The 15,131-nt window shown below is 57.9% G+C and overlaps 5 protein-coding genes across 5 annotated transcripts; 3 read left to right on the top strand and 2 right to left on the bottom strand.

The window, feature by feature from the left end:
- Window positions 1-1,227: 1,227 nt before the first annotated feature.
- TRAVEDRAFT_150302 (trehalase-domain-containing protein) lies at window positions 1,228-4,769 on the top strand (the record flags this gene model as incomplete). Its single annotated transcript, XM_008041596.1, has 9 exons — window positions 1,228-1,356; window positions 1,428-1,685; window positions 2,017-2,487; window positions 2,544-3,469; window positions 3,524-3,640; window positions 3,752-3,841; window positions 3,894-3,939; window positions 3,996-4,095; window positions 4,155-4,769. 9 exons carry the CDS (start codon window positions 1,228-1,230, stop codon window positions 4,400-4,402), a joined length of 2,385 nt encoding a protein of 794 aa, XP_008039787.1. The 3' UTR covers window positions 4,403-4,769.
- A 280-nt stretch (window positions 4,770-5,049) lies between these two features.
- Window positions 5,050-6,579, top strand: TRAVEDRAFT_65423 (uncharacterized protein; the record flags this gene model as incomplete). The annotated part of the gene is made up of 4 exons (XM_008041595.1): window positions 5,050-5,115; window positions 5,179-5,343; window positions 5,618-5,909; window positions 5,973-6,579. The coding sequence occupies 4 exons, from the start codon at window positions 5,050-5,052 to the stop codon at window positions 6,470-6,472; spliced, it is 1,023 nt and encodes a 340-aa protein (XP_008039786.1). The 3' UTR covers window positions 6,473-6,579.
- Window positions 6,580-6,802: 223 nt separating this feature from the next.
- On the bottom strand, window positions 6,803-7,548 carry TRAVEDRAFT_48726 (uncharacterized protein; the record flags this gene model as incomplete). The annotated part of the gene is made up of 2 exons (XM_008041145.1): window positions 6,803-7,164; window positions 7,227-7,548. The coding sequence occupies 2 exons, from the start codon at window positions 7,546-7,548 to the stop codon at window positions 6,803-6,805; spliced, it is 684 nt and encodes a 227-aa protein (XP_008039336.1).
- An 859-nt stretch (window positions 7,549-8,407) lies between these two features.
- On the bottom strand, window positions 8,408-10,904 carry TRAVEDRAFT_65422 (uncharacterized protein). Its single transcript, XM_008041594.1, has 4 exons — window positions 10,744-10,904; window positions 9,483-10,684; window positions 8,741-9,425; window positions 8,408-8,688 (listed from the first exon to the last, which is right to left on the bottom strand). Exons 1-4 carry the CDS (start codon window positions 10,816-10,818, stop codon window positions 8,638-8,640), a joined length of 2,013 nt encoding a protein of 670 aa, XP_008039785.1. The 5' UTR covers window positions 10,819-10,904; the 3' UTR covers window positions 8,408-8,637.
- Window positions 10,905-11,332: 428 nt separating this feature from the next.
- TRAVEDRAFT_169653 (MFS general substrate transporter) lies at window positions 11,333-13,731 on the top strand (the record flags this gene model as incomplete). Its single annotated transcript, XM_008041593.1, has 15 exons — window positions 11,333-11,472; window positions 11,545-11,698; window positions 11,760-11,856; window positions 11,910-12,022; window positions 12,079-12,092; window positions 12,145-12,242; window positions 12,291-12,487; window positions 12,549-12,714; window positions 12,764-12,787; window positions 12,836-12,937; window positions 12,992-13,037; window positions 13,092-13,192; window positions 13,248-13,337; window positions 13,399-13,527; window positions 13,591-13,731. Coding segments are annotated over 15 exons (1,586 nt in total), but the record flags the coding sequence as incomplete, so codon positions are not given.
- Between the last annotated feature and the right edge of the window lie 1,400 nt (window positions 13,732-15,131).

The following is a 15,131-nucleotide window of genomic DNA, read 5'->3' as shown; positions in this document are numbered from 1 at the left end:
ATATTTAGATCGTTGGCGTGAACAGTGGGCACAGTCGGCATGGAGAAACGAGCCTGGCAAACCCGTGCCTTCTACGTTGGGGGCACGGATGACCAGTGCCAGAAAGGGGGCGCGAGCGCGTGTTCGCGTCAACGTCGCGGCGGCGTCCCCGAACCCGCCGTGCACAAGCCGTGCGCCGCGTTTGTGAGGAAGAACAGCAACAGTGACGCGCACGCGCACGCGTGCACCAGTATCTGGAGCATTCAAGAGTGCTCATCTGCCCGCCCAATGCGATGACTGCGCACGAGATGGCGGAGCGGGAGCTGGGAGAGGCTCTTCCATTTCCACCATCGGCAAGTCCGCACGAAGGGCTCTGTCATGTTGTGGCAATGCCTGATTAAGCAGAACGCACCTGAGCACGTTACTACCGCTGGCTTTTAAAAGGCGTGTTGTGGACCTTGCTTCCTAAGCATACCCAACGCTGTGAGATAGCGTGGCTGGGCTATGTCCGGGGAGAGAAGTGCGAGCGCACCGGGGTATGGCCAAGATTGTCTGTGTCGGTGCAAGAGAACACACCGGATCTTGCGAATGTCCGGTGCGTCTGGCAGATCAGACAGTCGTTCCTGAATGGGTCGCGCCTGAGAAGAGGCAGTATGGCGGGCGATGGCACAGTTTGGCCACGCGACAGTAAGGGTGGAACGAGACACCCAAAACGGCTCGCTGCGGGGTGTGGGGGCGCGTCTGCGTGGGGAAAAACGCGCAAGATGAGATCTCGGAGGTGCAAGCTGCCCTGGTTGCCTGACAAGTGCTTGAGAAACGGATGGTCACCGTGCGAGACGAGCGACTGTGGCGGGATGGACGCCGTATGCGGGGAAGGGGTGCCGTAACCGACCAGAGGTCAGCTGAGGCGCGCACGTCTGCGGGTATAAAGGGCGCTGCGTACGGGGAATGCCACCCTCCTGTCCATTGCCGGCGACGACGAGCTCGGAGATAGAGTGAATAGCGAACATCGAGGTCGAAGGAGAAAGAGCAAACGGGCGTCAGCGATATCGTCGTGCGGTCCTCGGCACGCGCTCCGATCCATCTCGCGTAAAGTCTCCTCAAATCGTCACCTCTCCTTTCCTCATCATCCTCCTCTCATCCATCATCTCTGCCTGCCTTATCCTTATACGCCCAACTTCGCTGCTCTCTTTCTCGCCCGAATACTTCTCCGTTCACTAGCATACACTCACTCTCTGCTATACCATCATGGCTCCCGCGCTCGCCCACCCCACTGGAGTCAACTTCATCGACGACCAGCAGCGACACGTCCACAGCGACGCGAGCACTTACTACGGCGGCGAGGAGCGCTTCAGCCGTGGCCGGACTTACAGCGCAGTACGTGGCCCGCTCAGTCTCCCTGGACCTTTTCAGCCTTGACTCACCAATGCGCGCCTCGTTGATTGTAGTCCTTCGCCCATGGCTACAACCCAAAGCGGCCGCCCGTTTTCGGCGACGAGTGGCACCAACGCTCACGCCGAATGTCCCACGACGAGAAGAGCTCCGCACCACGGCGTTTTTTGATCGACGTCGAGGAGACCATCCGCGTCGTCCTCGAGCAGGAGGACACCGACGGCGACTTCCAGATCAGCGTTACGGACGCCGGTCCGAAGCTCATGGCGCTGGGCACCGCAACGAGCAATGGTTTCAAGAGCTTCGACGTGCGGGTGAGTATCTTCCCCACATTGCTGTGATCTGGTCTGCGGTCGCCTGTCCGGTTCGTTCGGTGGGGTCCGATTTCCCTCGGGGGAATGCGAGCGCATGGGTCGAAGGTCGAAACACGTTCCTGTAAAGGGGAATATACCACGGCGTTGCGGGGCCGTCAATCCAGGGATGATTGACGCACGGCGCTAGCTGTCATGGACACTCCCGTTGTCGAGATGTTGACCCGGAACAGGCGCGCGGAGGCTGTAATCGCCGTTACCGATATTACACCATTGAATGGGCATTCAATCGTCGAAGCAGTATCGTACAGTGTACTGATCATGTCGACATTAGGGGACCTACATGCTCTCAAATCTGCTTCAAGAGCTCGCGCTTGCGCGAGACCACGGACGGAAGCGAATTGTGCTTGACGAGGCCCGTCTCACTGAGAACCCTGTCGACCGCCTCTCTCGCATGATCAAGCACTCGTTCTGGAACGCGCTCACTCGCCGGATAGACGGAGAAGGCCTCGAAATCATCTGCGCAGATCCCAAGAACCGGACAGGTCGCGTCAACCCGCGTATATACGTCCCGCATGGAGAGCCAGCAATGGCAGAATATTACCGGCAGGTCGCGAAGGAGAAGCCTCATCTCAACCTCGACGTGCAAGTTTTGCCTCCAAAGCCTGACGACCCCGTGTTCGTGAAAAGCCTGAACAACAAGCCTGGTATCCTGGCGCTCGCGATGCAGGAGATCGACAACGGCAAGGGCGACAAGGTGCTGAAGGGCATCCCATTCGTCGTTCCCGGCGCGCGTTTCAACGAGGTATGCACACCCCAAAATTTCTCTTGTAGAATGATTTGACCAACCCGTCCGTCTAGCTGTACAACTGGGATTCATACTTCATTTCGCTGGGCCTCCTCGTTGACGGCTACGTAAACCTCGCGAAGGGCATGGTCGATCACTTCATCTTTGAGATCAAGCACTACGGCAAGATCCTGAACGGCTCGCGGAGCTACTACTTGTGCCGGACGCAGCCGCCCTTCCTGACGGACATGGCGCTGCAGATCTACAACCAGCTCGACCGCTCGGACATGGACGAGAACCGGCGGTGGCTGAAGCGCGCCATTCAGGCCGCGATCAAGGAGTACCACACGATCTGGGTCGCGGAGCCGCGCATGGACCCGAAGACAGGTCTCTCGCGCTTCCGCCCCGATGGGCTCGGCATTCCCCCCGAGACGGAGGCGACGCACTTCACGCACGTGCTCGAGCCCTATGCGACGAAACACGGGCTGTCCGTGCTCGAGTTCAGCGAGCGGTACAACGACGGCACGATCCACGAGCCCGCGCTCGACGAGTACTTCCTGCACGACCGTGCGGTGCGCGAGTCGGGCCACGACACGACCTACCGCTTCGAGAAGCGCTGCGCGAACCTCGGCACGATCGACCTGCAGGCGCTGCTGTACAAGTACGAGGTCGACATCGGGACCGCGATCCGCGAGGTGTTCGACGATGAGCTCGAGCTCGACGAGGACTTTGCGCTCACGCCGTGCCCGCCCACGCCCGAGTCGTACGCGGACCCGAGCCGCTGGGAGCGCTCGCGCTCGCGCATGCAGAACAGCGAAGAGTGGTTCAAGCGCGCGGAGTGGCGGAAGAGCATCATCAACAAGTACTGCTGGAATGAGAGCAAAGCGCTGTACTTCGACTACGACACTGTGCAGGAGAAGCAGAGCCTGTACGAGAGTGTCACCGCATTCTGGGCGCTCTGGGCAGGATGCGCGAGCGAGGAGCAGTGCTGGAAGCTTATGTGAGTTTCATACCCGCTTCGCGTACGATTGGAATGGACTAACCGGGAATGCAGCTCGCAATCGCTCAAGAAGTTCGAAGTACTCGGCGGACTTGTGTCGGGAACTGAGGAGTCTCGTGGCAAGATTTCCCTTGACCGTCCTAACCGGCAATGGGACTACCCGTACGTTCACTGCGCTACATAAATGCATAAGCAGCTACTGACCCAGATCGTTTTTCTAGTTACGCTTGGTATGCATACAGCCGTCTTACTCGCGGACCAGTACTCACCACATATATGTAGGCCACCACACCAGATCATGGCTTGGGTCGGCCTTGAGCGGTATGGATACCTCGAAGATGCTCAGCGTTTGGCTTACCGGTTCTTGTACATGTGCGTGCCCTCATCCTTTGGCTTACTCGCGAGGCTCATAGCGTTGAATCAGGATGACGACCGCTTTCGTTGACTTCAACGGCGTTGTCCCGGAGAAGGTGAGCGACTAGTGGCTGCCGAGTTCTTGGCCAAGGCTTACACGGTTGCTACGCAGTTCGATGCAGTCAAGCTGTCTCACTTGGTCGATGCCGAGTACGGTAACCAGGGAATCGACTTCAAGATGGTGCCAAGAGAAGGCTTCGGTTGGATGAACGGTCAGTGCTCTGGTCCACTCATGTACATCGTCGGTCGTACTGATGCATCCTGATCGCAGCCGCATACCAAGTCGGTTGCACGTATCTCTCCACCGGTATGCGTCGCGCCATCTCCACATGCACGAGCCCCGAGGTGTTCTTCGGCCAAAGCGTTGAAGCCCAAGCCGCGCACGCCCAAGCATACGCTCAGGCGACAAACGACCCGCTCGGGCTCGCCATGGACACACTCCAGCTGTCGTCGCCCGTTATGCAGCCCGCGAACTTCGGCTCCTACCCCTCTGACGCCCAACACGGCAAGAGTCAATGAACGACGCGCTCCTCTTACCCTCCTCCCTATCCCCTCGACACCACTGCACCCTCGACGGCGTCTTGTAAAATAATCCAGCGCCCGGCCGCACCTAATACTGCCACGAGCAACGCCCCGCCCCCGGCCGCCCCGATACTCCCGATACATACATATCCTGACGACTTGGAAACATACCTCCCTTCCTAACGGACTCCCTTTCCAACTCTCACGCCCCTCTGACTCCTGCAGTTTGATGATGATAGAGGATAGAGTCTAGAGACCGCGTCGCCGTTGATTTCCGCCTTCATGTATAACACCGATACAGTCATCGCAGTAGCGCACGATGTAGATAGTGGTTCCCGTCGTCTAGTCCAAGTTCTCGTCTTCGCCCGTCTGTCTTGTAAATTCTCGAGTAGCTTTCTATCGCAATCGTTTGTTTCCTGCATACTTACTTGTGTTACCTGTGCATGTTTGCCGCTGTTACGTATGAGCAAACGTGTCACAACCCATAAGAAGTGGAATCGGGTATGCGTGTTCACGCCGGTGGCAGGCGCCGATCGCGGCTGTGCCGTCGACATTTACGATCTGTCAATCAGGTCGTTTACTAGCACTTACACGTACGCCACCATGCACTCGATATTAAGCTATCTTCTCCTCATACCACAACCATGGCATATACCCCACAACACGATGTTGTCTCCGGAGAGCAGTACCGTTATGCGCTGACCAACTTCGTATGTCTTGGCGTTGATAGGATCGCCGCACAGCCACACTCACACCCATGACAATCTATCTAGCGCATTGCCCACGAGAAAGTCGAGGAGCAACGGGTGCAGCTCCAGGAGCAGGAGAAGCAGGTTGCGCAGCTCCGTGCACGCATAGCGCTTCTTGAGGGCACGAACCAGGGCCATTTCGGCGCAAGCAAGCTGAACGGGAACTCCGTCGATGACTTCTCGATAAAGGTGTGCGCTAAACTCTGGCAGCTGTTCTCAAATCGATAGGCCCCCGTGGAAAAACACACAGAGGCATTTGCACCCAGACGCAGCGGCGACGCATCGCGTAGGGCGGTTAGCTGGTCGCGAGCACCGCGAAGAGATACGCGCACCCAGGCGTGTACATCCGCGTCCTCCCCGCGTCGCTACCTGAAACCGCTGTCCGTGATTATTTTTTCCACGGGCCTATCGCTCTGAGAACAGATGTAAAGTGTGCATATGTATATCCTGACTGGATACGCAGAATGCAGCGTCAGGCCTCGAGAGGCAGATCAACCGTTGGGCGGCGGAGCTGGCACGCAACCCCCCAGTGCCGCTGAACACGATGCGCTCGGCGGCGCTCACCGATGTCTTCGACGACAACCCCGCAGAACTCCCGCCGCAGACGCCAAATGCGACGGGGATGCAGGTGCAGAGCCTGCTGCGGCACACGGTGTCAAAGACGATCGCGGAGGGGATCATCAACTGTCTGGTCATCACGGACTCCCCGGATGCGAACATCCAATTGGCACGGATCCACGAACACATCTTCTCCCGTGCGCAACGCATCTTTATTCAGAATCTCTCCGAATGGCCATCGATTGACGATCTCCCCACAGGAGACCCCACGGTTGCGGCGGTATGGCGCCGCCAGACGTTCTCCGCCGCCGTCGAGACCTGCTCGCTCGCAATGTCGCTCTTCTTCCTGTCGGAGCACATGCCGAACCTCCAGCAGCTGCTTGAGATCTCGTCCGATAAGACGACGCTCGGCGGCGCGCTCATCCCCATCCTCGAGGCCGCATACGACTTCTCGCGCATGCTGCACAGCGCGCCATCGAGCTCGGGCGGGCAGGTCGACGCGTTCTACCGGGCGTTTGTGCCGGATGTGGGGAGCACGATGAACCCGCGGCAGATCGAGCTCGTGAAGCGCTGCCAGCGGACGGAGCACGGGGAGCCTGATCGCGTGGGCGCGACCGTGTTTCCGGGCTTGGTGAAGGTGACGCGGGGCGTGGCGGGACAGTCCGTCGAGGCGTCGCAGACGGTTGTAAGGAGGGCGCAGGTGATTTGCGAGTGTGCACTACTGGAGGTGCCGCAGGTAACGCAAGCTGCTGGCGCGTGAACGACGGGCGATATCGATGTTCTCGTAGGTTTCTATCGTCTGCCACATATGGACAATAGAGAATGTCTGTGGACGCCAGCGGAATGTCTAGCCAAGTCCTAAACCCCAGTTCCAGAGGGGCGTGATAGTTAGACTGTGGGCAAAATCCTCGTATGTGTGTGCGAAGACTGGTATCGCCGTAGGAATGGTCTCGTATGTCGAGAGTATGGGAGGTAGTGAAGAGCCAAGTAGCATGAGTTTGAGTGCAGGTCAAGCTTTGCCCATCTACAGTCATGCATATGGGAACTGGAGGCCTGAGTGGCGTCTCGCACCATCATATAGCACGGAACCCTACTTTGAAACCCCCGCGGCAGCCTTGTCGTCCTCGTCGCGTGGTGGGCCACCATTGTATGCCCTAGCCCAAAGCAAGGGCTTCCCGCCTAGAGAAACCAGGTGGCCTTCAGCAATCTCACACCGTGGTGAGCCCGGTTGCGTATCCACTGGGCCCGATGCGTCCGCGTCGTCCTCCTGCGGACTAATCGTGCTTTCAAGTATCCGTCCAGCCGCCTTGGCAACCGCGGCTAACGCGAGTCTGCCGGCGTTCGCGGATGGGTAGACCAGGGGCTCCACAATCTTGTGGCACCGCAGCGCATAGAAATATCGTCCTGGCTTGAGGCGGTCGTACTGCCACTCGACGGAGAATATTGCAGACCCTAGTGGCGCTCGAGCCGGTCAGTATCACCTCCGGAACGTGTCACAGCGGGAATCGACGTACCCGACCTAGGGGGCACTGCACCGTCGATACGGAAGAAGGTTCGCAGGCCGATTCGATGCAGAAACGGAAGGGAAGTGATGATCCATGCGCTCGCGGGAGAGGACGTGCCGAAGTTGTACCCGAATGGGGCTTCGTCTCCCGCGTCGACGTGATGGGAGATATAGGGAAGGCCAAGAAGGCCGCTGTTTTCCAGGTAGCGCGAGTACGGCCGCACTTCCGGAAAAGAAAGCAGGTCCTCCCGCAGGAGCTGATCGACTACCCAGTCGAAGTGCCGGTGCGCGGACAGGCCCAGCACCGACAGCCGCCACGGTAGCCCATACATGTCAAGAAGGTCCCGCCCGAAAGCGAACCAGCGGGCAGATCTTTGGCTTGTGATCCTGAAGCGTATTTCTGCCCGGAGGGGTGGCACCCCCGGGGCGCATGTCCAGTAAAAGAAGCCGTGCGTGTGGGGCGGGAAGGGTAAGTACTACCACTTTGGTGCGGCGGAGTGTGTAGTAGAAGGTAGGGGACGAGCCGGCGCGCTCGTCCACCTTGAAGAAGCTATCCGATAGGTCTACCCAGTCGCTGTCCTTGATATTTTCTAGTTTGAAAGAAGGGACGCGGAGCCACGGGGGGACGGGCCCCGTCCACGGCTCGTATGGGTAGGGCACTATAGGTTTATAAAACAATGGCGGGGGCTTGGCAGAGGTGTTCGCTGGCCCCTCAGATAATTCCGATACCGGGGCTGGTGCCTCGCGAGCCGTAGCATGTTGGCCGTCTTTCGGAGTAGGGTCGAAGGAGGCACTGCGTCCGACAAAGTACCGCTGACAAAACGGGCGCTGATACCGCGGCCTGGAGTTAGTGTACTGCCAAAGCGATCATGATATTGAGCTCATGTACCGTAAAATAGGCCTATATACAAGCTTTCTCACCAGACCCAAGGATATTACAGCATGTCGGCCACTAGCCTGCACCAACACACATGTAGTTGACATGACACGCCCGTGTGTCCTGTATGAGAGCTTGTGGTACCGATTAATTGATGGTCTTGGAAAATACCGTCGCGTACTTACGAGCTCTGATGCTTGGCGCATACGGTATGTACAGGATCAGGAATGGCAAAAGTTCAACGTTCAAGCTCAAGTTGGGAACAGTGGCCGGGGCCGTTGATCCGCTGTGAAATTTCTCGATATGGCAGGTGTGCAAGAACAGTCGACGTGGATTTGAACTGAGAGCCCGGAGTTGCAAGTACTGTCGGACCACGCTAACACTGGATGCGCTTTATCAAAAATGCATGCCACCACTTATAATCTACCCATTGGCCGTTGGTGACGAATTGAGCGTGTTGTAAGCATAATTTACCAGCGGACTGGTCCAGACGCACGCAGGAAGAGATGCAGTGTTGTAATCTACTACGGATATTATGTAGAATCTAGTCCTGTACAACCAAGAGGGAAGCAAGTGTCGCTTCCGTCTCGACAACCTGAAAACTTCAATCAGCCATGGGATGTCACAATGAGCTGGTTGAAACATGCCTGCAATGCCTGCAGCACCTCCAGGCGCCTCCTCGCAGCATCGAGCCAGTCGCTAAGCAAAGTCTTCGCAGGGCCCTTGAGTTGGTTGAGCTCCCGCGCCGCGCTATCAAGGTCTTTCTCGTTGAGATGGTGCTCCGCCCTCGCGAGTACACTCAGCACGTCGGAGCCCTCGACCAGGCCATGACGCTGGAAGCGGAACGACGAGAACAGGTTGGACGCAAGGTATGAGAGCACGCCGGCATTCTGGTCGGGAACCAGAGCGACACTCGACACGCGGGGTGCGACGGACGACGTAAACCACGTCGTGAGATCCGCAAGCGGCTCAACACCGATGTCGGGCACCTCCGACGCCTCGAGAGTCTCCAGCGCGGCAGCAACGACGGGGTCCTCACGTGCTGCGGCGACGTGACGGAGCGCCCGCAGCTCCTCCCGGAACGGCTTGCGCTCAGACGCGTCGATGGTGTGATGAACGGCGCGGAGAGCGGACCACAGGGCGTGCACGCGGATGTTCTCGTCAAGGTAAGAGGAGTTGTCGAGCGCGACACGTTCTAGGCGCTTGAGGCTCGTCGCGATCTCGTCTAGCTTCGCAAGGCGGCCACCACGCTCCTGCTCGACGCGAACCTTAATTTCGCGAATCCAGCGACGTTGGAGCTCGATACCCTGCGCGACGACCTCGTTACGTAGGCTAGCAGATATCAAGTTCGGTCAGTACTGACGAACCATACAGCTGAGATAGACTTACCGCTCGTTGATGATTTCGCTCTGGGTCTGCAGCTCGGAGTTGAGCTTCTGGCGGTACTCCTGAATCATCTTCGCGCGCTCCTGCTCAAAGAACTTCTTGAAGCTCTCCTCCTGGGTGTCGAGCTTGTCCTGTGCCGACATCTCGAGCTCCATGAGCGACTGCATGCACTCGCGCGCCTGCTCGTCGAGAGAAGCCTCGAGCTTCTTACGCTCCGTCTCCCGGACCTCGTCGAAGCGGGTTGCGAGCTGCGTGAGGTCGATCTTAGCAGTGTCGAGGATGTCGCGTGCCTTGTCCGCTGCAGTCGGGTTTGTGTTGAGGTACGACGCAAGGTCGTCGATGACCGTGGCGAGTTGAGCAATGACCGGTTCAGATCCACCGAGCTCCGCTACAGCAGGTGCAATGAGTGGGAGCGGCGCAGGCGGAGGCGCGGGTTCGCTCTTCTTCTCAGAAGATTCTGGTTTGGCCTTGGGCGCAGGCTTGGGAGGTGCGGGGCGAGAGTAGCCGGGTGGAGGTTCGAAGCCCACGGGCAACGGTGCGTTGTAGACGTTCGAACGCACCGACGTCTCCTCCGTGGCATTGTCGTGCGGGGGAGTCGCGTCTGGCGGTGACCCCGCGGGTTGCTCAGGAGTGGTGGTTGCATCGGGGAGATTGGTGACCGCAGACTTGTCCGCCAGCGCAGCTTCGGCCTTGCGGATGAGATCCTCGACGCCCTCAGAGAACTGCACGGACTGGTGTTTCGCGATGGCTGCAGCCTTCGCACCCTGATCATGCACCTTGCCCTGGCTCTTCTCTACCGAGGTCTTGACGTTCTTAGACATGGATTTCAACCTCTCGCGAGTGTCCTCGGCGGCCTGTGACGCAGATGCCTTCGTCTTCTCGAGGGCCTCCTTCGCCTTCTCCGGGTCGAGCTGGGCCATGAGTTTGTCGAAGTACTCACGGGACATGACTATCGCATTCTTGCCCGAGTCCAACACGTCGTTGATGGTGAGGGTGTCCCATTCGTGGTCCTCAGCATACTGCAGGAACGACGCGCCGAGGGGGACTTGCTCGACGAAGAAATCACGGTAGGCCGGGACCTGGAACGAGACGAACGCGCTGCCGACGTAGTATGTAGAGACTCCAGCAGCGGAGTAGAGCACGAGCCGCCTGACGATGCTTTTCTTTTTCTTTGGCGGCGCAGGGGCCGGTTCTGTCGCGAACCGCTGCTCGCTGTTGTCAGATACACGAGACACGGATGCGAGGCAGAGGTCAAGCAACTCACTCGGCGGACGACCCGAACCGACGCCCTTCCCGCGGGCGCCCCCACTGCCCTCGAGACAGGCAGAGCACGTAACATGCGCGACGCGACAATAGCAGACAGTGACCGAGAGATGGTCGGGAATGTGGTGAACAGCGAGCAGGCGCACTGCGTCAACGTCGCCGGCTGCCGGAGGAAATCGGGATTTGCCTCGCAACATTTCCAGGCGCCTCTTATCGGCCCATAATAAAGAACTTATTTATCACGATGGCAGAGATCAAAGTCGCCACACACTTCTCATCGCGCATGCCACAAGCTATGACATTGCAGACAGCACAACGAGAGCATCTACGAGTATAAGTTGGCAGAAATCAGAGTGCCTGAGACGGCGCAATACATGTTCATAGGACTATATATGCTAATTTGCGCCATTAGCCAATGGACGTTACTAACCCCATATGTGGACACTTGCTCGCCAAAACCCCACAATATTCTTTATCTCTTCCCCTCTGCGCCCTAAAAACACTATGACGAAATGCCCGCCCCCGATGGGCGGCTTGTGGGTGCCGCGCAAATGCCCTGGCGTTGTTGGGTGAACGGTGGTTGTCCACAACGATGTCGGAGAAGGAGAAAAACCCAGCGGACGTCGAGCTCACCCTCCCCGGCGACCGCGCCGAGCCCGAGGACGCCAGTATACAGCCGCGGCGATCGACCACTCGCGTAGAGCTCTGGGCCTTTTACGTTTATTACATCGTGAGTGGTCGGTCTTCCGTGGCACGGAATAACTCGTGCTTGGCCCCGTGAAGCTGATCGAGGCGCTTTTAGGGGAACAACGGCCTATCGGGATTCAATTTCGGACCGTCCCAGTTCCAGAACCTGCTGTTCCTCGCAGGTTACGACCCAAGTCAACCGCAATTCACTGCGCCGTGCGGGTCGGGCACGGATTGTGTGCTACCATACCTCGGGAGAGTGCGTGACGGTAAGCAATGCTGCAGAGTCCCTTCGTTTGAGCAACCCCTCAAGAAACTGGCCATGTTCAGTAAACTCCATCGTCCTCCTTACAAATGGCATCAGTTTCGCTCTGCAAGCTGCGGTCCTACTTATAGTAGGCGCTTGGGCCGACTACGGCTCGTGGAGGTGAGTACTAGAAACGTTTGGTCTATGCCATGGCTCACGCCTGCTTCCTACAGGCCCAATATTACCATATTTTTCACGATCCTAGCTGCTGCAGTCTCATTCGCTTGGCTTGGGGTTGAAGACCCATCAAAATGGCAGGCGGGTGTCGCGTTGTACATCCTCGGCTGTACGTACCCGTTTATCGTCTCATTCGCCTACCCTACTGACAATGTTGGCTCGCAGTAATTACCTACCAGGTTCGCTCAAATGACCTTCATCCGCCTGCATATTGCTAAGCGACCGTCACAGTGTGCACTCACATTTTGGACGGCCGCATTTCCCGGGCTTGCTCGCGACCTCCCCAACGTACGGGAGTCGGCCGAGAAGTTCGCTGCAGGCGAAAAGTCGTAAGTCAATTGGGTAAGTTGTATCGTACGTCGCTGATTTAATACTAGGCACGTTGAGCATGCCGACTATGAATCCATGGAACGAAACCGGATATCCAACGTCTCGTTCGCCGTGTGTTCAGCAGGCGAGATTATCATCCTCGCCGTCATGGTCGGCATCCTCAAGGGCCTAAAGTCCGACGCAAGCACCGAGAACAACACGAAGGCTTTCAGCGTGCTCATTGCTTTCGCGGGAGGAATATGGTGTATGTCGTTCTTCATCTTCAATACCCTCGAGGTATCGTGCTGACCTGCACGGCGTCGTAGTGTTATGCGCGCTGCCGTGGTTCTTCCTCGAGAAACGTCGACCAGGACTGGCCCTTCCTGCAGGGGCATCCATGTTGACTATTGGCTTCAAGCAGACAGTGGTCGCGTTTCGCGAGTGTCTAAGGCTGAAGCAGACTTTCTTGTACCTCATATTTTACTTCCTGATGTGCGTCGCTTTCTCAAACGCTTGGGCGTTTCGCTGACGAAATTTGCAGGGGAGACGTCCTCAACACTACAGTGTAAGTTTCCCCCTTTTGTATATGACACGCTTACTCAGGTACTTCCAGAACCGTCATTGGGACGCTGCAGAATAGTGTTGTGTCGTATTCGACGCTCCAGCTGACCCTGCTTCTCATCGTCGGGATCGTCGCCCAAGGCGCAGGAATATAGTGCGGACCGTGCCCTCGGCCCTTGTCCCCGCAGAACGCTGACCCGTCCAACAGCCTGTTCTGGCTCGTTCAGAAGCGTTTCCAAATTCCGACGAAAACGGTATGTCGATCTTCCACATCATGCTTGAGGTGCACGGTTCTTACGCCGCAACAGATGCTCTGCTTCAACGTGTTCTGGATCCTCATCCTCACGATATGGGGCCTCATCGGGATCCACACCGACAAGTTCGGTTTCAAGCACGTCTGGGAGATCTGGTACGACACCTCGCATCGTATTCCCTATGCTACTCGTACTCACACCCCAACGCAGGCTGTACCAAGCTTTCTACGGCCTCATGGTGTGCCCTTGGTACGCATACAGCCAGACCATGATCAGCGAAGTGTCGCCGCTCCCGCAGATGTACGTGCCCGTAACCCACACTACGCTGCTACAACAGCTGACCATCCTCGCCGTCCCGCAGGTTCCTGTTCTTCGCGCTCTTCTCCGTGGTGGGGAAGACGTCCGCGTTCATCGGGCCCCTCGTGTCGTCCGCGATCATCACCGCGTCCGGGAACAACGACAACTATCCCTTCGTGTTCCTCTTCATACTGTGCGTGTTCCCGTCCCTTTGCTCTTGACCCTTTGACTGCTGCTGACGCACAGGGACATACAGGGGCGCGCTCAGCACGGGCTTCCTCTACTTCGTGGACGTCGAGAAGAGCAGGATTGAATGCGAGGAGTTCATCCAGGCCGAGGCGAAGCGCGAGGCCTTCGCAGACACGCCATGAGCCCTTGGCGTCTGCCACCTCACACTAGGGACCGCATGTTGTGCCAGAAGGCTTTCCCGGAGAGAACGAGGATGCTTCGAATACACACCGAGGCCGCGGCATGACGAGGGCGGCCGAGTTGTCGCTTGCTACCCGCCGCCCGCCGTGCCTTGCACCCTGGCCCCAGTCTTGCCCTGAAGTTCCAAACACGCGATAGCGAGCGAGTCTGTGATTTTCAAACAAAGAGAGGCAGCTCGAAGATACGAGATGCACGGTGACGGTGTCTCCGCCGCTTCCGTGTGTGCACCCGGGGGTAATAGCAGGCGAAGCACACCTCCGTCGGGCCTAGAAGCGCTGCTACGTAGCGCACGGCCACGTTCTCCTCGATCAGTACTAAAACTCAGAACTCGGAGTGACAGGGATGCGTGCACACTCACCGAGCTCACCGCTGCGTCTGCGGGCATCCGCTCTGCCTCCATCTTCACATCCTGGACTGTGCGAAATGCTGGTGTGGCTTGATCGTGGGCGCGCAGAACCACAGAATCGAAAGTTGAGAGTTGAGGTTCAATGATCGTCGTCGCCACACATGGCAGCGGTAGCAAAGCGCGCAGTTTCGATGATGTGAGCTTGCAGTCCAGCCGTGCTCGGCTGAGACTGCTATGCCTTCAAGACGCAAGGCGTATTCTTGACGGTGGGAACGCGGCCTCAGTGATGCAGCGATGACGAGGGACCCTCGGACGGGACGACCGGCGGTGCGTGCGCATCTAGACCTCGAACGACAGGCAGAGAAATCGCAGCAGGAGTCGTAGAGAGGCTCTCACGCGACAGGGTCCGTGGGACGCTTCGCGGCCAAGGAGGAGCAGTCTTCGGGGCCCCGCGGCGCACATGGCAAACGGCCTGGTGAACTGGGGAAGGCCGGCGTCGGTTGCTTTACACATCTGGAGATAGCTGGAGAGGCTGGGTACTGCTTGAAACCATATAGTTGGTCCAGAGACCTGCTTTCATAGCGGCCAGCGCCCGAGGGCCCGACCACCTCTTCCTAAGACTTGACGCGCGTGAGGCGTTGTGGTTGCCTTGCGCGCGATCTGAACGGCTTAAAAATCGTCACAAGTGCAAGAGAAATCAGTACAACAAACCAGTCCGTTTGAGACTCTCGCAATGACACAACCTGCATGGTACCAGTGCGGGCACGGCGAGCTGGCACGAAGGAATACCCCGGCCGGGAGCGACTGATCCCCGACCGCATTCGGGCAGGGGTTTCTGCGAGTAAGTATCACTCGGAGTCCGTCTTTCCACAAAGAATTACTGCCGGCTGCGCATCGGCCTGTATTACACCCGAACGTCTTGGAGAAGGACATTGAACGCCCACCAAAGACAGCTGAGCAAGGCTGACTGACCAGTGTTCGTTTGGCAGTTGCATGTCCATCGTTAAGCTTACTCACATTTA

Source organism: Trametes versicolor (genome assembly GCF_000271585.1).
Source record: "Trametes versicolor FP-101664 SS1 unplaced genomic scaffold TRAVEscaffold_7, whole genome shotgun sequence".
Taxonomy (NCBI): Eukaryota; Fungi; Basidiomycota; class Agaricomycetes; order Polyporales; family Polyporaceae; genus Trametes; species Trametes versicolor.
The sequence above is the reverse complement of the archived record's forward strand: the minus strand, read 5'-3'. Positions and strand labels throughout refer to the sequence as shown.